Source organism: Strix uralensis, chromosome 7, assembly GCF_047716275.1.
Source record: "Strix uralensis isolate ZFMK-TIS-50842 chromosome 7, bStrUra1, whole genome shotgun sequence".
Taxonomy (NCBI): domain Eukaryota; kingdom Metazoa; phylum Chordata; class Aves; order Strigiformes; family Strigidae; genus Strix; species Strix uralensis.
Window position 1 is genome coordinate 31,419,328 of NC_133978.1, and position 24,941 is coordinate 31,444,268.

Consider the following 24,941-nt stretch of genomic DNA (forward strand, 5'->3'; position numbering starts at 1 on the left):
GCAGAAATAGTAGTGCCTAGTAAAACACACTTGATCCATTTTTACAAGTGATGTAATATAATGGTCTGTGCGAAGTAACACGTTCTTGTGACTATCCACCTTCTAATCCAGGGCCATGCATTAGTGTCATAGCTGTGTTCTTGCTGCCCTCTGGGCCGTGAGTCACCATCTTCCACTTCCTCAAATAATTACAGGCAGCAGAAAGTGGCTGCTGCTTGGTCTCTCAAGGGCTTTCTCTGCTGCTGTAACAAGAAGGAAATTCACACAAAGACATTTTTCTGTGGATCATCAGTGGACACCTGAGACTCACTTTAAACCTCAGGCAAAGATAGCACTGCACACTAAACTTTTTGTGTCCATGCATTGCCTCACCTGTGCCAGATCTTTCCTCTCCTTTGCTGGAAGATCAGCCATCTATTAGTCTACACAGCACTGACCACCCCTTGGCTCTTGCTGAACCAGAAAACTAATAACATTGCAAAGTTTTCTTCCTTGGGGGAAAGGATGTGAAGCTCTGTTGTTTGTATTTCTTAGAATACAGTGTGTGTTATGTTGATGTGTCTAAACACGTACTGATTGCCGTTCATTTTTAGAAGGTGCATTTGGTGTTACGTGACTACTAAGCAACTGTGCAACCAAAATACGGCCCAATTCTCCACCGCCCTGCACCTGGTTAGTGCTCTCCATCTGCAAAGTACGTGATAAACGGAAATAACTTAAAATTTTCCAGTCACTAGTTGTAGTAATTTGTGCCCATTTAAAAGGCTACATACTTGTAAATGACTACACCAGGTGCAGAGAGGAAGAGAACCTGACCCTATCCAAAATTAATCTTTGCCCTGAATTAGGATTAATTTTTCAAAGAAGCCAGGATGTTTCTGCTTTCCTCGGTGTGTGTGTGTGTTGGGGGGAGGGTGCATGGCACACAGAGGCAGCGCAGGAGCAACTATTGAAATGGTCTTTGACTCAGCCCTCTCTGCTAGACAGAGCACGTTACAAAGGAGGCAAGAAGACCTGGAAGGAGCGTTTTCAGTGTTACTTACCTGGTACGAGCAGCGCAATCGGTACCGTCGGTCATCTGAAATGTCCTCCCAAAACATGTGCAGGTAGAACTTTTTTGTCACGCTGTATCATCGTGCAGCAATTCCAGTCCTTAAGTCTGTGTTATTACCGCAGTGGGTAAAGCCTTGCTGGGCAGGTCTTGATCCCGCTAATGCATGTATTTGGAAGGGGGGAGCCAAGGATTGACGATCCTTTATTAAAAGCAGATTCTTTGGTTGGGCCCAGACTGGGGATATACTTTAGGGATGAGACTGTTACTTGAGAAGGTTTATATTGTTGGCTGGGGCATACTCTCCGGTTTTGTATCAGCTGACAGAGCCTATGTCTGATAAATGACTAATAACATTTCTGCAGAGGTGTTACTGGCAAAGAGATTAAAATAATACGCACCCTTTTTCCCCCTGCCCTTGGGAAGGGGAAAGATGTGCTGTTTGTAAACCACAGCCGGACCGTGAGCAGGCCGCTGCCGCCCGCTCGTCACCGTTCTGCCCTGTCTTTCCCAAAGCGCGGCCCCCGGGGCGAGCCCCGGCGACGGCCAGGTGTACCCACCCCGCCACCGACCGACCCTGCCCCAGCCGGGACACCGGGCAAACCCGCCTGTGCCGGTCGCCGGGGCTGCCCGGGGGCCGGGTCCCTCCGCCGGGCAGGTGCCGGCGCAGGTGCCGGCTGAGGGAGGTGGGGCGGGAACGGGCCCGGCGCCCAGGTGGGGCCGGCGGGCGCGGCCCGCGGGGGTGGAGGGGGGCCGGGCCGGGCCGCTCACCCCCCCCCGGCCCCGCCAGCGCCGCTGAGGCTCCCGTGCGGCGCCGGCCGCCCCCGCCGGTAGCGGCAGCCCTCCCGCAGGGCGGGCTCAGCCGCAGGGGGCTGCCTGTCCCGCCGTCGCCAGCCCGGCGGGGGGGGGCGGTTGCCTCCAGGGCCGGTCCTCTGCCCCCTCCCTCCCTCCCACCCTTCCTCCCTCCCTCCCTCTCTCCCTCCCTCCTGCCGCCGCGGCGGAGGGCTGCCTCCCGCCGCAGGGGCCTCCCCGCATGGTCCTTGCCGCTGCCATGAGCCAGGCCCCGGCCCCCCGCGGCGCTGACCCGCCGGAGAGCGATGCCCGCAGCGGGGCCCCCAGCCGGGGCCCCGGCCGAGGGATGCCGCCGCCGCCCAGCCTGCCCCAGCTCCTCCACAAGTAAGAACCGCCCCGCGTTCCGCCGAGCCGGGAGGGCGGGCGGGGGGGGCGCGGGTCGCTCTCCCTCCCCGGCGGCGGCGCCCCCCCCTTCCCTCCCCCGCGGCCAGGGTGACAGCCGGGCGGGCGGAGGGTCGGCCCGGCCCCGGCCGAGCGGTGCCCCGCGGGGCTGAGCCTCGCCTGGGCCGCCCGGTGCAGCGGCCGGCGGCGGGGCCGTCCCCGCTGATGTGGGGCACGTACCCCGCTGAAGTCCGGCACCGGTCCCGCTCCCCGGCAGAAGTTTTCCGCCCGAGAAGCCGCTCGTGTCGGTTTTCCGAGGGCTCACCCCGGCACCGCGTCTCCGCCCGGGGGCTCGGTCGGGGAAGTTTCCTCCGGTGGCCGGTGCCGTGCCCCTGCCCGCAGTGCCCGCAGCCGCCCCTCCGCTTGCGGACCGGGGTGTCTCCTGTCAGGCCTGGGGCGAGGGCCCCGGCTTGTGCCAGCAGCGATCGCACCTCTGCGACACGGTCACGGAAAAAGTAACCTGTGCTGCGTGGAAGGCGTATCACTGAGGGCAGAGCGGCCTTCTGCTGTTTCGTTTGCCAGCCGGAAAGAGAGGGAAAAAGTACTTTTGCTACACAGAGGTAGTGGTGCGAGCGATACTTTTCTGGCAAAATGAGAAGCTTGAAGCCAAACCGAATGCTCTGTAGTTAGTATGTGAAGCACGAGTAACACAGAAGTTGATTCACGATGGTTGCGTGCGCTGTATCTGTGTTTTCCCCAAGTCGTAACGTGTTAAAAAGAGATGGGGCCTTTGAACAGAGCAGTAAATCTACTGATGAACGCCCAGTTCCGCAGCCGTTAGAATTGCCTTCTATTACTTTAAGATTTGCCGATTGAGTTGGCGAGCGGGACGCAAGCGGTGTGGGTTGGGAGACGCTTTTGACGTTATGTCCCAGGCCACCAACTGGACTGAGCCTGTGTTCGGCCGACAAGCAAAGCGCGAGTGTGACACAGCGCTGCTGAGCTGCGGCGGCCTCGCAGCTGGGCTTGCGCCGCTTTCCCGCAACAGCCCCTGTATGAAAGGCGCTGGCTTAGGCATCTCCTTGATCAGCTTGTCAACAAAACCCAACAGTGTAGCTAACGGAGGAAATGATTTCAAACCTCGCACTTGTATTTGCAAAATATATACGCACATGTGTATAAATATATGTGTGCGTGTATGCTTTAACGTTACAGCAGACAAAGTATAAACATTATTTTAAGTTGGGAATCGTGTTATCTTTTTTAAATCTGTATGAAACCGGACTTTTGAAGTTGCTGTGCAGTGTGGCCCATAAATTCTTGATGCTTGGTTTTCTTTTTTGTCTGTTTGCTTTTAAATCACGTTTTGTAACTTAATCGTGAAAACGTTAATGGTTCTCATTACCCACATTTTTATTCCTAATTGGAAATACGGACTTGGGAGTTTGCATTGAAACTGAAACATTAATGGTCGCTTCCTAAGTGCCCTGGGCAGCTGCAGTGCTACATATGAATTAGTGTGCGACCAGAAGGTAATTTACACTTACTCAAAATCAGTCTTAAATTTTAAACTACGGTCTTTAAAGATGGCCCTTATTTTTTCATGTTTATCAAGACTTTATGTGCATGTGTATTGCAAGTCAGATAGGCAGAGCTGTCAAGACTGCTTCATGGTTGTATTTCTAATGCAGCGCATGTTATGCACAAAGGTATCGTGTTTTCGCCTGTTATGCCTACTAGCAAATTATTGGTAGGAAAACTTGAAATTGTTTTGTTTTGAGCCTGTCTTTAATGGAAAGATTTGAGATGCCATGTTCTGACCGTTCTTTATCATGGTAACGTGATGCAGAATGGCAAATGTCGAGTGTCTCCATCTAAGGTCCTGCAACTTGATCGTATGGTTTTGTAACCATGCAGCATAATTTGGTGTGCGCCTCTGTGTTTACCTGGTCATTAATAAATCTCCACCCTGCATTTAATTGGAAACCTAGGCAAATTATATTTTGCTTTTCTGATAATAACTTGGTGGTTTATAATCTGAATTATATATTCAGTGATTGCTAGGAAGGGAGATGTTAGGTAATATCTTAAATTGCTCTTCTGAATTTATTTCTAATATGCTAGAACAGGTATTATGACTGGCAAAGTAGGGTGGAAAGGAAAGCAGTGATTCTTCTACAAAATGAAGTTGCAGTTTCATTACTAGGAAAGAAAACATTGACCTATTTTCCCAAGCATTTTGATTTTCTTAACTGGTCTATTTTTTTTTTAACAATTGCCATCTTTTTGCTTTGCAAGCTGCAGTAAACAAGTGTGCAGCCTCAGAATGCTAATTCAGAGCCCTGTAGGTCAGGGTATTGCGTGGTGTTTAACTGGATCTCCCTGTTTAAACACATCTATTTTTCATTATACCGTTTAAACTTAGAAAGCTCTCTGGTTTCCTTCTTCCTTCCCCCCAGTACTTTTGTTAGAAATTTTTACAGATGTTAGGTGAAGACTGATATAATTTTAAAAAAATTACTTCCTACATGGGCAGCTGGTAAACTTTCACTGGGAACACTGAGTATTGGACAAGGATTAAAATTTAGTGAAACTGGAGATCTTAAATGTTTTTGGTAGCAGCTACATTGACTGAACTCGTGCAACACAGGTAGCATGTACCATATTCTTTAAATGCCTCTCTCCTTTAACATTTATAATGTAATTTTAGTATTAAAATATAACTGAATCCCTAGTTTGAAATTTTTTGCTGATAGTACCTGAATACAATAAGATATAAATAGAAATATGCTGTCTACATGTTGTATTTTTCCCCTGAGTGACAATGTCATTTCAGTTGATAATAAAGGTCCAATCATAAGATTTACAGACCAGTTAAAGCTTTCTATCTATGCAGGCTGTTGTGATGTTTGATGGGAAAATACCTCTTATTTTCCAAAAGTAAAAGCCTTACTGCAGTCAAAGCCCTTAAGTTGTAGAGCTGAGAATGAAATGTAGAGCTGGTGGGGAAGGGAAACCTGAATTTACTCACAACAGAGGATGACTTACAAAAACATATGCTTGCATATGAAATAAAGCAGAAGACTGAGAAGAAGGAGCAGGGCAGTTGTAATGGTGTTGGTTAGTGTTCATAACTGGTTTCTACTGTGGTTGTGTGGAAGGAGTGGAAATGCTGGGTAAGGTCTGTAGTACCAGCAAGTGAAACACAACGGGAAATCTCTGAAAAGACCTCAGATAGCTGTTCTGCACAGAGAGGTTTTAATGCATTTTTGGAACTGCTGGTTCAGGGGGGTTTTTTGCCTCTTTTGGTAAGTCTGGTCTTACGAGAAAATTTTTGTTTATCATTTGGAGGTTTTGTTTATAATTTGCAATTACATTGCAAAATGTCATTTTTAGATGACAGCTCAGTATGTGACAGATTTTAGCACCTGCTGTTAGGTTGGCTGGAGTGCCTAAGCAGCATGAGAGAGTGGAGATGTCTATTAGTAATTCCAGGTGTGCGATTCATTGCAGTCTGATGGAGCAACTAGCTGGAAATAACTGAGAGAAAGGACGTAGTGAAGGCTGTGGGCTAACTATAAAGGTGTTGTATGAAGAGTGCTTTCTGTGATAGTTCTTGCTTAAAACGTGCCGCAAGTAAACTCCATAATTACAGGAGACCTAATTGTATTGAAATACAATCTCTTTGTATGTTCTAATGGCTGGTTGCATGCTTTCGGTTCTAATGATTTGTCATGGGTAATATCTGTCCAGTGGAAATGGAGCAGTTTTTAACTCCCTGTGTTGATACAGGGGTATATGTTTTACAAATTGAATAAAGACATCTTAAAACAAAGGGAGGAAAAACAAAGTTAATAATTTTTTTTTTTTTTTGAAGGGGTTGTGCCCTGGAGATTTTTGAGTTCCTCTAGAAGGACGATGGAATTTCCAACATCTGCGCCCAAGTCGTCATCAGTTTGTGCCAGTTCTGGGGGCAGACAGGAGTAAGCAGGCTGGTGCTGAATGTTTTGAGTCCTTTATTTCCTGTAGCAGCGAGGAGGAAACTTGTTGGGAAAACTAACCTCCAACTTACTTTTTTTTTTAAAACTTAAACCCAGTATGTTAAGCACGTGCTTTTGATGTGCTTCCTTGTGTGTTTATTTTGTGTAAAGTGTGGAATTTTCTTTTTCTTTTTTCTTTCTTTTTTTTCCCCCAACTCAAGGTCTCTCAGGAGAGATAAAATATGAAATGTATTCCCGTTATATACATTAGTCATGGCAAATAGTTTGGCATATATGGCAAAGGCTAAACTGATACTTAACAAGAGGACATTAGGAGAAACACTGGTTTTACTGTTTCTCTTCTTACTGTTACCGATCCAGGCTTTCCATATTTATTTGCCTTTTAAAGTACATCTCCAAAATCTGATTCGCTTCCCTACCTGACAGAGCCCTGAAAACTCATGGAGTTTGTGTTCTGAGAACTCTAATGGCCCTGAATGGAGATGAAAACAAAACAGAAAGTGCTGTAGCTGTTTTAGCTGAGCAGCTTTATCAAAACAAGGGACAGGAGCTGAAAAAGCAGACTGCATGGTGTTGGACTTGCCAGAGAATGTAGGAGCTAAACCCACGTTATTAAACTCCTCCTTGTGTTTCCAAGTCATTGTCTTTGTATGTTATGAAACACACAGCGAGGGAACCTCAGTTTTCTTGGAATTGTCTGGCTTCTCACCTGACATTAGAATCAGGGCTTAAAATGTGTGTATCAAATACGTGTGCGCATGGGGGGGCGGGGGGGGGGCGGCAGAGACAGGGACCCCTGGGGGGTGCTTCACTTTTAAGTTTACTTGCTTTCGAAAAGTAACATCAACGATGATAATCACCTTCAAGTCAGGTAATTAAGATTTCTCTTTTCTCTTAACATTTCATTTTGTTAACATTTCTCATTTAAACTACTTTTTAAAAAAAATTTCTTTTCTGATGGAAACCAATGACCCCTCCTGTATATCAGGTGTGACCCAAAGCTTAAAGATGAATTAATCATATGGATGTTCTCTGTTTTAAACACAAATGGCTGGAAGTGTGGGTTTCTTTGTCTTGAAATCTTTTGTGTTTGTTTCGGGGGGTTTTCTGTTTCTTTTTTTCTTTTAATTCTCATTTAAAATGCAACAGCTTACTGGGAGAAAAGCACAATAAAATTGAATTTAAGGACCGAAGAGAGAGCACAGAGGTACAAAGTGGAAAGAGGTCAGGAAAAAGAATTTAGGAGGAATGTCTTGCATGTAAACATCTCCATGTAATCTGGTTTGTATTATCAGTTATTAATCAATTCTTAGTTGCCCAGAAATGTCAAAATTCTTTCACATATTTTAGTGGAGAGAGAGAGAACGGCAGTGATATCAACTTTTATCTACTTTATAAGAAGCAATGTAATAAGTGGGTTTTGGACCACGACACATGGGAATCGAGTCCTCTTTACTGCAGCTAAGTTGCTCTTTTATTGGAAATTTAATACTACTGTTCCCATCAATGGGAAGACTGGGAAATGTGTTCTTTTGGTTTTCCTCTTAATTCAGCCCATGCCCATTCAGAGTTGCATGCACCTAACAGTGAATAGTTACATCTGACCTGCTGATCTACTGCTACGCTGTGCTGATAATGCTAAAATCTTTCTGACCCCATTTGGAGGAAAGGAAAATGGAGATGGGTAAAGACCTCAATACCTTTTAGTTCTGATCCTTTCTGGGGGCTGTCAAAATGGGAGTAACTAGATCTTCAAAGACATATTTATACTTCATACTGCAAAAATTTATTTAGGAGGGAAGAAACCGGATTGTTTGCATAAAATAATTTTAGTCACTTTAAAATGCTCCTTCAAATAGAATATGTTTTTTCTGAAGAGTAAGCTGTCTTGATTTTTTTTTTTATTTAAACGTACCCCTTTGATCTGATTTGCAGCTAGACACTTTATCAGACTGACTTTATTCCCCTGAATATACTCCCCCTTTTTTTCCCCTCTTCATCCTTTGTAACATTTTATAGTTGATTTAAGGATGTAATCGCTCTGTTAGCCTCTGCCCCTCTGTGTCCAGCTGCTTTCTCTTTGTCACGCTAATGACCCGTCACAGTGAAGCTGTCACTTGACACACTGGGTGAAACCAGAAAACCTGCCACTTTGGGTTTTAGAAACGTTTAATATCTGTTCTGTTCTGACAACTCAAGCCCAGCCTCTTGCCTATTTAGAAAAAATGCCAAATAAAAGCATTGGGTATTCTGTTGCAGGAAGGGGCAAAGACTTGTTTTCTTAAAGGCTGCAATGCAATTATTTTGTTGCAGGCTTACTGCATTTTTTTTGGTGTGTGTATGTGAACTTGTGAAGTGTGAGTTTAACTGGTATTAATTGTACCACAAGCTTCATATTTCTCTCGTGCATCTGAGGAACAACAAGGAAGATGATTTGTTGGTTTTCTGTATGTCCGTGTTGGGAGATGAGCTGAACGGACAGCAAGGGGGACCGGGGTGGAGTTGCGCTGTGTGGTTGTTACACTAAGTGATGCTGTTCAGGTTTGTCCTCCATCGTCTGCATTGTTTAAAGGCATGCAGGTGCTCACCAGCCTTTGCAGAATGCTCCAAAGATGCCATGAGCCATGCCTGACTCTGTGGGTGACACGAATCTGTAGCTATACTGGTTGTGTAGTCCATCTCCTGCATGGTTTTAACTCTAAAGCCTGTGTTACATGAAATGTTAATGATGGTAACTGCTTTAAGAGGGGTGAGAGAATATTCTGCTTAATCACTTTTGGATATATTTCTTACTAGGAAAAGACAGGGACAGGGTAAAGAGGTGTTTAATTCCTGTTCCCTTGAGTAATGTCTTGCTGGCCAGGATGGACAGAGAAAATGGTATTGTGGGCAGGTTATAAGCAAGCTCCCTGGCTGATTTCTGATCACCTGGTCCCTTCCCTGGCTTACTGGCTTTTGAGATACCAAAAACATCTGATGTTATCTAGTCTTAGCTTTCCTCAACTCGCCATAAATCTTGTGATTTTTCTGTACAGTAGGCTGCAGAGTATTAGAATTCAGTCAGTGTAGAATGTCTTGAATTTGGTAGTGTCTAAAGCTACAGTTTTATGTATCGTGGCTTTTTTCTGTGAGGGGGGAGATGTGTGAGTTGATGGTGTCTGTGAGCTAGGACCGCTTCTTTGGAAATGTGCAGGAGTTGCTCTTGCTTTTTTACTTACATTTGAATCTTTGTTTTAAGAAATAGACTTTAAGTACCTCTGCAACAAATGGCTTGATGGCTGAAGTTTCCTTTCCTGAGATAACAAATACTCTTCTGTGGGCTTTTGCGTATTGTATGTTGAAAAGCAGCAGTAAATTGACCACAGTCTGTTTCTGCAGTATGAAATATTATTTCTGACTCTGCTGATTAACATGTTCTTTTCTTAGGAGAAGATATGCTAAGCAACTAGGTTGATACATACAGGTCATTACACTGTTCTCTTTTTGGCCTCAGTTTTTTAAAAAACTGTAAAATAAAATCGTGAAGTACTGCGAACAAACTGCCTTATAATGCTTTAATAACGTCTTTTCCACCCTGTTCTGCTCTGCGGAACTAGAGTGAGAGCAGATTAACTTCTGGTACAGAGAAGTCTGCTCCAGTGCCTGCAGAGCTGTGCATAGCTATGTGTGTCTGCATGGTTTGCAGTCTGGATGCCACTCCAGAGATTGTGAGAGATTTCCTCTGCTCCCCCACATAAAGTTTTTTATTAGAGATTATGCACAGTTCAGACTGAGGATAGGATTTGGAGAAAATATGAGTCTTGTCTCCTGAAATCGTAGAGAGAAATATTAGCAAACTAGGGTGAGATTTTTTTTTTTTTTCCCCAACCCTAGGCTTCTCTTATCTTCTAGACTCTTCCATTAACACATCTTAACATTCACACCCCTGCTATCCATGTACTCTGTGTCATCCATTTGTGCCTCACTCATGGCACATTCTTGTAAGGTCACCTACAGCTTTCCACAGTCCTGCCAACCGACAACCAAACATTGGGCTCTTTTCTTTATTTACCGCGTCATTCAAGGTCACTATTCTATCCTGTAGCAACACCTTCTCATGGTACAGGCAGGGCTTACCCTTTTGCTGTCATCTTTCTGCTGACTCTCTTTGAGATGACCCAAGAGATTTGCCTCAGGTTACTCTGACGTGCATTGTGCATAGGAAAGCGTCATTGATGTCTCTAGAGGTGAACGTGTTTGTAAGTAATATAGAAGAATAGTGATTGACTGGGATGGTGTTTCTAGATACCTCTGTTGGCTGCATGAGCAAGCAGGTTCGTAGGTAATGTGTAAACAAATGAATAAAATTTCTGTAGTACTTGAATCCAAGTTAACTCTTGTATTTTCTGCACTGTTTTGGATGTTACTTGAACATACGTTCTTTTTTCCAGCTCTTGGCGAAGTTAAAAATGCTTACTACCTACTTCAAATTTGACAATAAAATTTAAGTTAATCACATATCAGTGTATCTTCGCTAGATCAAACTTCTGAAAGACAAGGGATTGTTACTGTTCAACCTAGATTTTGTAGGTTTTCTGCACTGCAAAGTATTAAAGGATTGAATTTCCTTCAAAAAAACTAGGAGTAAAATGGAAATTCTCAAGGGCTAGAAGAGATTCAGTCATGTGTTTAGATGGTTAAAGTATTTCCTGTGCAGAGTAAAGCAACACATCTTATATATTACATGTTAGGTGAGCAAGCCAGTTTGCTTGTCAGTGGTAAATAAGATGTAATTTCCTCTTTGGATGTAGTGTATGTACTATGAGACTGATCGTGCAAAGCCTATTCATACAGATGAGGATTATTTATGTGTGTAAGGCTTTAGAGGATCAGATCTTATTATCTGTCTGCAAGGCTTCATGACTGTTTACTGCTTTTTTTTTTTGCCAGGTAACTAAGAATCCTGCACAGAAATGTTAAGAAGAGTAATTGCTGATAGGAGAGACCTAATACAGTAGAAGGCAAAGAAAATAACAAAGTTACCTTGTGATCCAGCACTGAAACTTCTCTTTTGAAAGAGAGCATGGAGCTGTGCAGGGAGGAGTATGGATCCATGCTCCTTTGTGCTTCTTAATAGCATGTTAATGGTCTGACATGTTTTAAAACCAACACTCTGGAGTGTTAAAGCCTCACTGGCTATAGGGGTTTGTAGAGTGGGAGGTAGAGAGGGGTTTACAAAGAGCCCATCAGCTCCTCTGCATGGTGCTGCACTTACAGGTGGCCATCACTGCTGTCTTCCCTTTGTGCTGGGCATTTGGGAGAAAAAAGGCATGGTCTTAGGTCTCTCATCTAAGTTGGCTACTTGCTTTGTTCTCTGTGTAAATTCTTGGGAGATTTTTTTTTTTTTTACAGTTGTGGTTTTTTTAATGAAATAACATGAAAATAACAGATACAATTTTGTGGTATTTCCCCCTGTATTCAAAGGAGCTTTTTTAAATTTTCTCAAGATCCCATTTTATCCTAATCCATATGGCAAGGACATAAAACATCAGGAACTATGATTACTTTCTGGATTGTTGGCAAAATTTACAAGGGAAATCTGCTCTAAACTGCAAGACAGCCATTTGTAGCCTTTTCTGAACAACATGCTGTTTCTTACTGTGCATTTTGGCACTACTTGGCACTGCTCTGTGTGTAATCTCCTGCTCTGTAGAATAGAAGACGCTTTTACAGAAAGATACAAACATGTAGCAGAGACTCTCCACGCGTTTCTTATTGATCCGTTTAATATGATAGATTTTTCTTTTGTGTGCCCTTCTTTGAAGCATTAAAACCTACTGTTTTGCTTTGGCATTTCTGTAATTTCAAGCTGTATTATGTGAAAGTTGGTAGCAGTGTTCCAAAGCCAAGGACTTGATTGGCAAGTTTTAGCTGTGAGTAAATTTTCACAGCTGATCCATAAATCCCCGACAGACCATTAGGAGCTTCATAGCGGCTCTGGCAAGCTCCCCTACAATAATTGTAGTTTTAAGTTTGTTATATTTAGTTTTCTCACCTCTTAGCTGGATGCCAGGGGGACCTCACTAGAAGCAAACCAGCTCTGTATCTACTTTTTCCTCCAAGTTGGCAGTTTGTACAGATAGCACAGCGTGGGAGGAGGGCTTGCTAGTTGAGTCCCAGTGGACAAGACAGAAACTGTCCAAGGATGTGACTTGTGACAAATGGACCCCATATCTGGGATTAGACATTTCAGTAATTCAAGACTTGAAGTACATGATTTCTCACCCCCCACCTCCAGCTCCTGCTCTTAACAAGTAACAGAATCAACAAGGGAGGCAGAAAAAATGCTTCTTCCAGCTTAAACATGACAGTGTTGTATATAATTCTGTGAGACAGGGAGGCAGCTCTTAATTTAAATTCCCTGAGATAACTGTACTTATTTATCCGTAGCAAAACTGGCAGAGTGACCAGCTTTTAGGAGTGACCACTACTCTAAGAACAGAACTGCATGGGTGTCAGCAGCGAGAGCAGCAGGCATTTCTTTCGGGTGCCAGGGTTTGGTGGGAACAGTGTTGCTGGGGCACCCAGAAGCCTGACTTAGAGACCACATCCCCTTTAGGCTCACTGCTCTGTACACATGCACGAAAACCAGTGCTATAGCAACTATACTGCATTTTTGATAAGCCCTGGAGAATGCTTCTTATATACTAGAGCCCCACTGGACAGCATAATAAAGCCAGAGAGGATCCCATCGTTCCCCTGAGTTTGGATCCTGCTGGATGGGCGCTGGAAGCAAACTCAGAGGTGGCTGCTTGTTTGAGCAATTAATGAGTATTGTGTACGTTTCCTTCTGAAATCTGAACTGCTTTGCCAAGGATGTGCTTGCCACTTGGTGGAGTCTGGTGTATTACCTTGCTGAAGGGACAGAAGAAAGGTGTAGAAGAAAGAGGTGTGTCTGGCATGGTAAACCTTTCTAGAAGAGGGAAGGATAAATTGAATCTCTTTATCCTCTGCTACATAAAACCAGCCTCACATGCCTATAACCCATGAATGATTTCTTTACACAGAAGGGTGACAGAGAAGCATTGTCTGAAATATTTATGAAAAGGAAGGGCAGAAGAATTGGTGGTGGTTTTTTAGTTGAATTTTCAAATAATTCTTTTAGAGCAAGAAAAACAGAAATTTCATTCATATTAAAAGTTCCTTCAAACAAAAACTCCTTCCTGTTAAAATTTTAATTTAGAACAATCAGAAACTTTGTTGGTTAGGGTCTTGTTAGGGTAAGGATAGAGTAAGTAACTATAAATAGTGATACAGTGACTGATGATCTCGCCCTACAAACTTTGTGTTGAACTTAAGCTGGAGAAGGTAAAAATATCAGCTGACAACCTTCTTGCAAGGAGGCATCTCTGATTAAAATAGAGGGATCTTCAGTAAAAGCAACAGAATCAGTCATCTCTTCAATCCTTAGGTTCAAGTGCTTTAACTTCATTTGATGCAAGAAGTCAAGTGGAAGATGTCATTCCTGTGGTGGGAATAGAGTGCCGTTGTTGCCTGGGCCAGTTTTGGTATCTGACACTGAAACTAGAAATACTAGGAGTGATAAGAGTGAATGAGTTAATTACAGGTGTACAAACGAAATGTAGAGCATGTTCAGCTGGAAGAAGATGATACCCTTTGTCTGTATGGAAAAAAGTTTCTGGACTAATATGGAACTTCTAACATGAATTGGGATTGGGGTAGGATTGTGGGGAAAAAGAAAGTAATTAAAAATGCAAAAAGGTGTTAAGATGAAAACCAAAAGATATCAGTTATATGGGTGTAAGCAAACTGCATACATCTTCCTTGGTTCACCTGCATAAGCGTTGTGTTCTACTTTCTTTTATCAAGAACTGAATGGTTGGGAAGCAGGTCACTGAGAGGACAGTATGGACCTCCTACGCTTTTGGGCAAACAGTTCACTGAGGTAGTGGGCTATAGATAAGAATGGCAGGGCAGCCTCACCTAGTGATTGCTGACCAGCAATCAGCTAATGCAAACTTTCACTAACTTGCATTTCATCTCCCTGGCAAATAAAATTTGCAAATGCTTATTCACAGAAGCAGCTGGAGTGAATCAGTGACCAGTATTTACACATGTAAGAAGTCTACAGGTGGAGCCTAAGATGAATCCATTATTAAAGGCTAAATATAAGAGGGGGCGGATGAATCTAGAGTCTTACTGCTGACTGTTGCTCTAAAATACAAGCAAGGGAATGCAACTGTGGAAGATGAGGGGCGAGTTCAGCAGGGTTGTTTTCACCGCAGATTTAACTAAGACTCCTGCCTAGGTTTTAACCATTACCATCTATCAAGCAAAATTAGTCTTGCCTTCTGACCTTCACTTGGATAGCTGACACTTTGGGAAGATTATGTTGGAAAAATAATCTGCATTGCTGGTTATCATCCATTTCCACCATTCCCTGAAGGGGACAGATAAGTTCTCCATGTGATGCTACTGAGCAGGAAGGGTTTCAGCCCTGCCCCACTGTGAGAATTTGCCAGACTGAAACAGTGTTGGATGGGCCAGGACCTGCTATGGGGAAGCTTGTGCTTGGGTTAGGTTAATCAGAGATATGTCGGGAAGCTGAAGTGTGTGAGGGAGCCATACCCAGAAGAATAATAAATCTGTCTTTATGTGGGGGAAAGCTTACGTACTTCTCCCCAGCTTCTTTGGGAAAGCCTAGCCATTATGCTGTCATTTTTCCTTTTATTTATTCCCCCCCTTTCTGCAATGTAGTCTTGGTCTAGCTGGTATCAACACTTTCTTTTCCAGCTATTAATTAAAATGAGAATGAAGTTAAACTTATCTCAAGGTGTGAACTCAGTTGTTTCCTTTTCCCTCCTCATGAGAGAAGAAGTGTCATGCTTACAGTTACTTACTGCAAGAGGTGACTGATGGGAAAACTAAGTAAGGGTCTTTCCTGTAAGGATGTTATTTACCTGTGAAGTGGCTGGGGCAGTCGGGAGGTTTTCCAACTTGTGTATATGTCTTTAGGAATACAAGTGATTTGAAGTAACAAACCAGAACTTTTTCCTGATTGAAAGGGTGCCTAGACTTATCTAGGGCTATGGCAGGATATTAATAGAACATACTGCATTTCCTTCGCATAAAAATACGAAGGGCACTTTGCTGAGAAAAAAATCCTGCTGTGCCTTTCTGTCTTTGCGACCAGCTCATCACTCAGCTAAAATTAAAAGGTGAAGTCAGGCAGTTCTTGCTCTCTATTTTTAAACTGCTTCAAGCATATGAATGTGAGTGTGAAATCTTTCTTTAGGCCTCTCTTAACTTAATTACCTACTTATTCAAAATATTCTCTTCTCAAATTGCTGAGCTATAATTATATTCATCTTTTCTATGGACACGCTTTAGCTATTCGATGTTTGTTTAATTAGTTTTATGCTTAATTTGTAGTTCTTTAGTTATGCACAGTGATGGAGGCCTCGCGGTAAGTGCTTAAAATCTATTTTGGTCTGTTAAAAAATTAGCAAGTAGATGATGTTTTTGTATATCTGTTCCATATTTTTCTCTGGAAAATATGAAGAAGTCCACTTTAAAAAAAGAACACCAGTAAGAAGAATTCAGACAAATAATTTTAATTTGACCTTAATAATAGAAAATGATGTAATAACTCAAAATGTTTTGTTATACTTTCATTTATTCAAACCGTTTGTTCTGTGCAAGCTTATTCCTATTTTATTTTGTTTATATGCTTTTTCTTTTGTTTGGGTGGAAGGAGTGATGTGGCCCCAGCAGAGGAGGTGCAGTGGAACAGCTTATAAACCATAGATTTGTCCCTTTTTTCTGCTGATTTGGATATCCTGAGTTGTTCTTCCTGCATTTCAGTGAATCTGTGAAAAATCCCTGTCAACCACCTTTGAAATTAAATTGAGTCCTCTTTGCTTGCATAGAGAAATAATGTTTTCCAGTCTCTTATTGTTTTCAGCCTGCAGAGGGTGTGCTTTCCCCCTTCAAACCATCATCTCCCAGCGCAGTGCTGTAACACACTGTCCGTTAACACGGTACTGAGTGTAACCTGGCATTGCACCCAGAGGTGCGAAGGGAAAAGGGCGTCTGTCCGGCTCTGTCCCCTGTGACATCTGTCCCGCAGTTTCTTTGACTATCAGCTGTTTGAAGCACAGGCTGTGGGACTTCTACTCAGCTGACCCCTCCTGAAAAGGACACTCCTGAGAGAACACAGTGTTTCTTTGCATCCTCTCTTGGGACTGGCTATTGAGCCTAAACATAGTACAAAATGGAGATACATGCTCTTTGCTTCTCAGTGTTTTCCTGGTTCCTTTGCTTTTGTCAGTGGGAGCAGCTGTGGTGTTGGAGATTTTGGGAGAGTCTTCCCTGCAGTTTCCCGTGTCTGGTCAAGCAGTGATCAGGCTCCACCGTGCTGGGTCATTTGTGTTTTGACAAGTACCTGAAGCTGGGTGAGGTGGTAAGTTTTGAAAGTCATTGCCTTCAGCGTTCACGTAGTCCTGGAGCGTGCATATGGGAGTCAGTATGTAGTCCTGCCTTTGACAGCTAAATGAGTAAACTGCCTGCTGCAAACTGTCTTTGGGGTGGCTGGTACCTGGGGATGGCAGTAGATGTGGTTACATCTCCCCCGGGCAAATCCCACGTGCTGTTGATCTGACTGGTATACTTCCACATACCTCCTTCTCCCGCTTACCAAAAATACCAGAGATTTCATAGGCTTGGGTGTTACATGACAGCGCATTTGTATTGCTGGTGAGAAACATGTTGCTATTCATGGTGTTTAGTGGCAGTTTAGTTAGATAGCTAGACAGTGATGTTAAGTAACACAAACCTGCAGCCACAGTCTTCTGGACACATCTTCCCATGCCAGTCTTGGTGCTTGGAACAGTTTGCCCATTAATTTGTTCCAAACTTCCACCCCCTCCCTGCCCTCTCCACAAAACCCCTGGCAAACCATCTCTTCTGTAAATACTCCTGCTTCGGCTGGCCCCTGCCCCTCTGTTCATGCTGTTCTGTCCTGTTGCCCATTTTTGACTTCAGATTTAAAATTTTTCAGCACAGAGATTTATGTGAGCATTTTACATCCCGTAAAGAAATACACAGACCCCTTATTCTTTCAGAAATGAAATGTTGTATTTTAAGACTTAAATATGGACATGATGTTCACCTAGACAATGGGTTTTTTTATAAGGCTAATTATATTAATAGATTTTATTTTCTCCAGCTGGTGACTGTAGTCCAATATTAGAAATGCTACACTAACAGTATCTGCAGAACTTCTGCTGCCATCATCTTTGTCTGCATCTTCTGCTACTGTTTAGCTTTCAAAACTGATTGTTTCTGTATGTTTGTTTTTGTAAATGAACATAGTTATTGTGCATTAGTGAAACACATGCTTGACAAAAGCATCTTGTCAAAATCACTGGGTTTTAATGGTGTTCACATACTTCTGTGCTTGAAATGGAGCCTGAAGAATTTGTCCTCTGAAATCTTATGTTGTGTTTTGGCCATTGGAAATGAAGCACCTGACAGCAATAAGCTATCAGAAGGATTTCCAGTCATGGGCAAGCAGCCATTATGTATATGTTAATCCACAGTAGGAGATTTGGACAGCTTTTGATTTACTAGCACTCCTCTGTTCAATGTAAGCTGGAGATCAGCACAGCAGTTACCCTTAAAATTGATTGAAGAGTACTGAAAGGACAAGGAGAATTTTATGGCTATGATGCAAATGTAGTAGAATTGCTAATTGTACTTCTAGCTAATCTTAGAAATGGATTTTTCAAGGTGGCAAAAGGAACTATTTTGTCTAAATATGCCTGTTTAAAAATATCTTACCAGCTTTGTCTCATTTTAAAGCAGACACTTTAAATTCTCTAATGTCCTTTTCAATAGATTGGATTAAATAACTGGAGGACTAGAAACTGTATCTGTTTTTTAGCAGCTTGAGCATTTAAACGTTTGTTTGAATGCTGCAGAGTTTACATGAACAGATTTATTAGCTGAGCTAAACATATGGTTTTAAAGCCAGACTATAAAAATTCTTATGTTTTCTTCATATTGTGGCTTTAAATAGTTTTAATAGTAGACTTTATTTGAAGAATTTGAAGCATCCTCGGTTTTGTTTCCAAAAATAGTACATGATAGGTATTTAAGTGGATAATAAAACTAAGAGCCAGGTCGTAAAGCGGTGTTCACTAAAACGTACAAAAATAATACAAAGGTTCCTGTCATGTGATCTGATAACAAAATCAGAGGGAATAACTTTTTCGTGTAGCATATCATGCAGGTGGAATAGAAAACATCTATCTCAACATTTGTAATAAAGATGTACGTAATACATCAATATTTTTGTGTGCATATGTTTTTTGGAATGTGTATGTGCGTTTGTGCACCTGTATACAGTTTATTTAAGGAACTCCTATTTTAGAGATAATTCACAATTTTAGCTATTAATATCACTAACCTTTCCCAACATATAAATACTCCATTGTGGTCTCCCACACAGCTGTTGTGTCCTCCAAAAACACCTGTGCTCCTTTAACCAGGGAATTGTGTAAAAATGCTGTTAGGATGATGATTTATATGATAAACTGTTGTCCAAAAGGACCTTCAGTTTCTTACCACATTTCTGAGAAAGTCTGGGTCAAAGCATTGATATGATGAAAACTGTGTTTATGTTTTCAGGGCATGATTTTAAAAACAAACAGACTTGAACTGTTCCAAAAATCACCCAGTGTTTTGGCTTTTCTGTCAATTAAGATTTCAGATTATTGCATGCCCTGTGACATGACCTAACTTTATCAGCAACTTCTGTAAAGTACTCCTTCTATAGGTTTTACCACATTTGTAATAAATCTGTGATGAGGTTAACCTGACCTGATTGTTTGGAGAGTTGGGGATTGTGGAAGAGTTTATGAGCATGGCTTTGTATAGAGACTGTGTGTGTGTATGTATACAAATTTATGTATATATACACATACATAAATATGTTTTCCTGAGCTGTGGATAATAACCCTGTTGCGTATCTCCTTAGGGATACTGAAGTCTTGAAAGTAAAATGGGAATGGCTGCCAGGGAAAGCCAGTTCAGAGGTTTCATTTGCTGAACTCTTGGCAGGTTGTCCTGTCGAGGGCTTGGCTTTGTCTTCCTGGAAGAAAAAATATCTCAAGGAGCACAGTGGGGTGTGTCAGCCCAGGGCTATCTGTACAGGGGATCCACTGTGAAACTAAACCTCTGTGTGGTGTTGACCCTTGTTGGCTTTCAGCCATGGAGCGAAAAATTCAAAGAAATGGAGCTAAGTGCTGTTGTATAAACTTTGCTTCACATGTCAGAAGTGGTGCTGGTCCGTTGCTGTCAAGGAGCATGTCTGACTACTCTTGCAGCGAGAGTGAGTCCTCTGGCCCCGCACCATGGGCCAGAAATAACATAGGATGCTGGGCATTCTTGATGGGAAAAGCGGGTGATACTGAAGGCAGCTGTGACTCTACAAAACACGGTGTTTGGCTGCTGAGTTGTTCTCCAGTGCATTCTTTGGGCAGCATTTCTCTTCAGCAGCTGGTCACGAGCAGTTTTTTCTGCCTCTACCTGCACAGGAATGACATATAGCACACGAATAGCCTATATGCCCTGTGACTGCAGTGGCTCTGTCCACTGCCAGCCTCTCCCCCTGAGTTGTTTGGGGCAGTGACCTTAAATTTCTGTGTTGCTGTCAAATGCCATCACACTTTTGAATCTCTCTGCATAACTAATAGAAGTTGCTAACCAGTCAGTGGGGAAACTTCAAATCACCTTGCTGGTTCTGGAGAGCTGTATTCCAGTGTGGTTTCTCTGAACTAACTAATCCACCACAAGAATGGATTTGGCAAGACAATTTATTGGTGGAGATTTGCATTGGTATATAATTGGTTAAGGATGTAAACTGAAATTCAAATTTGTACTTAGGTATGGTTTTTATTTAAAACAATATCCTACTTAGGATTCAGTAACATATTTTACAAATCACTGTTCAGATGCTCTTTCTGGAGTTCAAAGGGTTACGTTATAAATGAAGAACAGATTCAGGAGGCTTCACAGTATTAGTGATTGTCTTGTAATGTTTTCCAGATGGCAGAACACGATGTAATCCATACTGCCCAGTTTGTTTCATTGCACTGTATACTCTGTCATACCCAGTAAGTAACTAAGAGACTTTAAGAAGCTCATCAGGCTGTTCTGACGATAGCTCGTTAATCCAAATGTTCTTTATTATGCTATGAAAACTGCAGATTAACAAATCACTTGTTGGTGAATACAGGAAGATTGATGGCTACTCAAAGCTCTGCAAGAACTAGATATGTACCTCGGATTAGTTTAGCTCGAGCTACACTTCAGTGAATGAATTCCATTTTCCTCAGGGCTGTGAAGTAGTTTATATCTGTTCCACTGTACATTTCTCTAGCACACTGGGTCATTTTGATTCCTCTTCTTTGGAGAGGTGATGGAAATGTTTATTTGTTGTTCGCACTGATCTGAAATAAAACTACAGCACTAGCATCACTGGTGGTGTGGGCATGGTGGCTAAAGTCAAATTAATTGCAGCTTGCAGTTGCTCATAATTCTCCTGGTGTTTGTGCAATAACGTTGTTTACTAACTGGTGCTTTTATTAGGCTGACAGACCATCATTTGAATGGCAAACCCATCAAATTTAAGTAGGCACTTAGCTCAGGATTTTCTCAGCATTAATTGAAGGTGCCAGGGGTATTGCGTTGGGACAGGTGCAGTCTTGCTGTGCAGAGGCAGGATTTGAGAAGTACACGGGGAACGAAAGCTCCCTGTGCATCCTGACATCCAGCTGTGTAGAGTTTCTCACTTGAACCCACATCCAAGAAGTCTTCAAGGGACATTAGGGCTGGAGTAGGAGTTTTCCATCTACTGGCAGTTACCCTATAGAGTGGGTTTTGTAAGCACTTCTTTAGGCTATCCTACCTTTTGATAAAGCCCAGAAAAATGGGATGGAGGAAAGAATAACAAGAGAGACATAAATACATGGTGTTAACTAGCTTCTGGAAAGGAGAAAATTTCCTGAAGTGGGTTTAGTATCTTGTGTGTCTTGTGAAGTGTGTTTAGTATCTCATCGTCCATGGAGCAGCTGCTCATAGGTTGCCATTGGTAGGACACAGATCTTTGGGCTGGTTGATCTAGTCTGGCATGGCAATTTCTACCCTGTCTGTATGTGGTCAGGCAAGAAGGGTTGGAACAGGAGCCGAGTACTACTGTAAAGAAGAGCAGTTTCCAACACAGTTGTAGTTTTGATGGTTGTGCCATGTTTGCTTGTGTTGCTGTTTTACCCAGTGACTTCCTCATCTGGTTTTTGTCATGCATGGCTTTGCTTGACTGGTAGCTGTTTTTATTTTTCCTTTATCATGTCTCTGGGGAATTCCACAGTTCAGTGTCAAAACATCCCCTCCTAAGGGAGGAGGGAAAGAGGAGAGGTTTACATGATGCACATGTCTCATTTTACAGTTTCCTCATGATCTTCAGTTTGGCTGCTTGGAAGGAGCATTTGTTGTTCATGGTCACTCAGTCCAGGCTTGTTTATTGACTCAGGCTGTCTTTACTTACTGCAGTATTGCTGGTGATTAATGCACTTTGCTGTTCTGATTTCTACAGCTTGTCCTGTGAAACAAAGTTAATGACAGTGGCTTTTGGAAATTGAAGAGTAGCAGAGAGCTAATTAGATTTTTTTATTAAATATTCCCCTGAGTCCAGGGCAAGGGCTGTGATGCTCTGTTTTACACAGCCTCTTTGCTTCTTTCTCTGTGTCTTTTGCAAAGAGTATGTGGAAAATGGGCTCACCAGTGAAATAAGGGCTGGGAGAGGGGACAGAGGAGGGGAAAGAGTCCTGAAAGGATGGCATTTTCATGCCTTTCTTCCACAGCCCTTCTCCCTTTCCTCCCCTACTCCTCAGCAATTTTTCCGTCAGCTTTCCTCCCACACAAAATCCTTCTAGTCTTCCTGATGCCCTGTCATGTCCTGAACTGCCAGATCCCTAGTTTCTCCTGTATCAAACCTTCTTTGGTTTTAACTTTTTTGTGTAAGAATTGGCTGCTTCTTCCTCAACAGCTAAACCTTGTGTATAAAGCACAAAGAAGAAATATCCATTGCTTTTTCCTGTTTGTGAGAAATGCCATAGAGAATCACAGCAGATTTGACACCTGGAAAGGTTTTTGCTCAGAAATGCAGATCACTGACTTGGTTTAAGGCAGTGGGAATGGAAATTCAGCATTTCTTTGTCTGAGAGAAGCCAGAGATTTTCAGACTGGATAGAAAGAAAAAACTTTATGTTTATCAAAGGCCTAAAAATGCTCTATTAACAGCAGCTTTCTGGCACTGTAGGGTCGCTATTCCAAAAAAATTGATGACTTTTTGATGGAGGGAGTGACTGTAAAAGACCTTACCTTCCTGGGGAGGAGTAGGGAGCCCTTTCCTCTATTTTAAAGAGGCTATAAAACAAGTCGAAATCCTGCCTCGAAGGATTTTTGGTATGCAGAGCACTGCTGTAAGCGTAGATTTTGTGTTGGCTCAGCGCACAGACTGCAGGTCTCATAGTCATAAACGCAAAAGGTCAGGATTGCATTTAGCCCATAACTATCAACTCTGTGATACACTATTAGTCATAGAAACTTGAGAAATTTGTTAAGGTATTTGTTAAGGTTTCATTTTGATATGTTGGGGCTGCTTTTAAAATTCCATCACAGTTTAAAGTGGTACTGCCAGTAGGAAAGCCAGTTGATCAAAATAGTGTTTTTAAAAGATTTTACTCCTCTTATGCTTTTTGTGAATTTACTGTCATCTTCTAATTTTAAGAGAAAAAAATTAATCTGTAAATGTAAAAGCCGTCTGTTTAGAAATAAATTCTTTATGCATAATATGGTTAAAATACTTTCATGTAACGTTTCGGTTGCAGGAGTAGTACAAGATCATTTTAGCAGCAATAGCTTAAAAAAATTATTCAGATACAAGTAAGATTTTTTTAATGTTCAAATATTCCTTTAAAATTCTTAATTACATTTTTCTTCCCACCTCAAGCCCCAATTTCTAATTAATCCCAATTAGGCAATTTTTGTCAATCAGTAGTGTGGTACCATTTTTTGTCGTTGTCTCCTAGGAGCTGTTTATCTAAATCTGCTATGTCAAACCATAACTTTTATAGAAAGCTACAGAGCAAACCATAAGCCACTTCTTCATAAATCACTTATTTCAGTCTTTAAACGTCAGGTTGTACATATTAACCTTGCCATTTTTCTGTTTAAAAGTGGAGGTTTTTATGAAGCAGTCATGTGACATGGTCTGTTCAGTTTTTTTTTCTACTTACAGAAAAAATAATTTTTGCAGAAATCATAGAACAAGATATAAAACTGTACAACTCATTTTTTCACCATTGATAACAGATAAGATCAAACTGATAACCATCCAGAAGTCCTGTTCTTTGCAGGGACTCTATTGAGTAGGTTGGGGGGGAGTGATGGGACAAGCAAAATGGATAATCACTCATGTTTATCCATCAGTCAACAATAACATACTGTGGCACATCAGACAAATGCACTGTAATTAATATATCTAAATAGAAAATATTTAAAGTGTCTCACATTTGTTCATATTATAGCTCATCCTTGCTTACCATATCAGTGTATTTCTGCTCTTGAAGGTGATTGCAAAAATGTCCCATTTTGGTGCTTATTCTTTAGATATGTTGAGCACAGAAATTTAAATCATTAGCTCAAGAACCTATTACTTTCTGAGATACTGGCTTATTCTTATCTTAAATTATTTCACATTCTTGTATATATATGTAGTGCAGAAAATACATGTTTTCATCTGTATCCCATCAAAAGGATTGTGTGTCATTGAAAAAACCCTCTTCCAAAAGCAGGAGTTTATTTTTCTGGCAAAGGAAGTCCTTTTGGGGTTGGAATTCCAGATTGGAGACTGGCAGGTCAAATTCTTTATCACTTCTAAACTAAACATATATAATATGAAACCTCTTTAGGCATGTCTGAATCTCCATGGTGCTATTTTGAATTATTTTTCACAGCACATACAGGAAAAAGCCTGAAAATTTTTTTACATTTAGTGATTTTTTTAATTTTTTTTTTTTAAACCAGGTTTAGAAATAACTCATTTAAATTTGTGAATACAAATCTTTTAAATAAGAGGGGATGCATACTCAGGAACAAATTTAATGGAATAATACTAATTTCATCTCATTTAGTGGGGATTTTTGTCCTGTTCTATACTTTGACAAATGTGACTAGTTAAGTATTACCAAATAATACCTGCCAAATAAACCCTTCAGTTACTATATACAGATGATTTTCCCCCTTGATTTAATGACATTCTTGTTCTCTCTGCAGCCGTTCAATACATTAGAATCCCACTATACCTGAAGGTTTTTAAAGTCAAATATTATTTTCTAAAGCTTTCTGTTAAATATTAAGGCTATTGGTAGAATTTTCTTTTAGTAAAAATTCTGAGTAAAATGCAAGTGGAAGTTTTTTTTCTTGTACAATTTAAAAAAATCATCCTTCAATACTTCTTATAGTGAAAATATCTTTTTGCAACAATGCGATATAGTCATGATGCAGAATTCCTTAACTATTACAAATTTGGAAGGCGTTTTTAAAACTTGGTTTTGATCTTGAATTTAAAAAACATTATAGAAATCTATGTT

General features: G+C 41.7%; 1 protein-coding gene across 11 annotated transcripts in view; it reads left to right on the forward strand.

The window, feature by feature from the left end:
• Positions 1-2,055: 2,055 nt before the first annotated feature.
• The window catches only part of RBM20 (RNA binding motif protein 20), a 108,581-nt gene continuing 85,695 nt past the window's right edge, over positions 2,056-24,941 (forward strand). For 9 of the 11 annotated variants that reach the window (XR_012629711.1, XR_012629709.1, XR_012629712.1 and 6 more), the window contains exon 1: positions 2,056-2,227. Coding sequence is in view for 4 of the 11 variants with exons in the window: in XM_074875263.1 (XP_074731364.1) it covers positions 2,085-2,227 (143 nt within the window). In the remaining 7 variants the exon portion in view is untranslated. Of the gene's footprint in view, positions 2,228-5,470; positions 5,533-16,563; positions 16,688-24,941 lie in introns of those variants that run through there. The other 2 variants (XM_074875268.1, XM_074875270.1) reach the window with 2 other exon arrangements.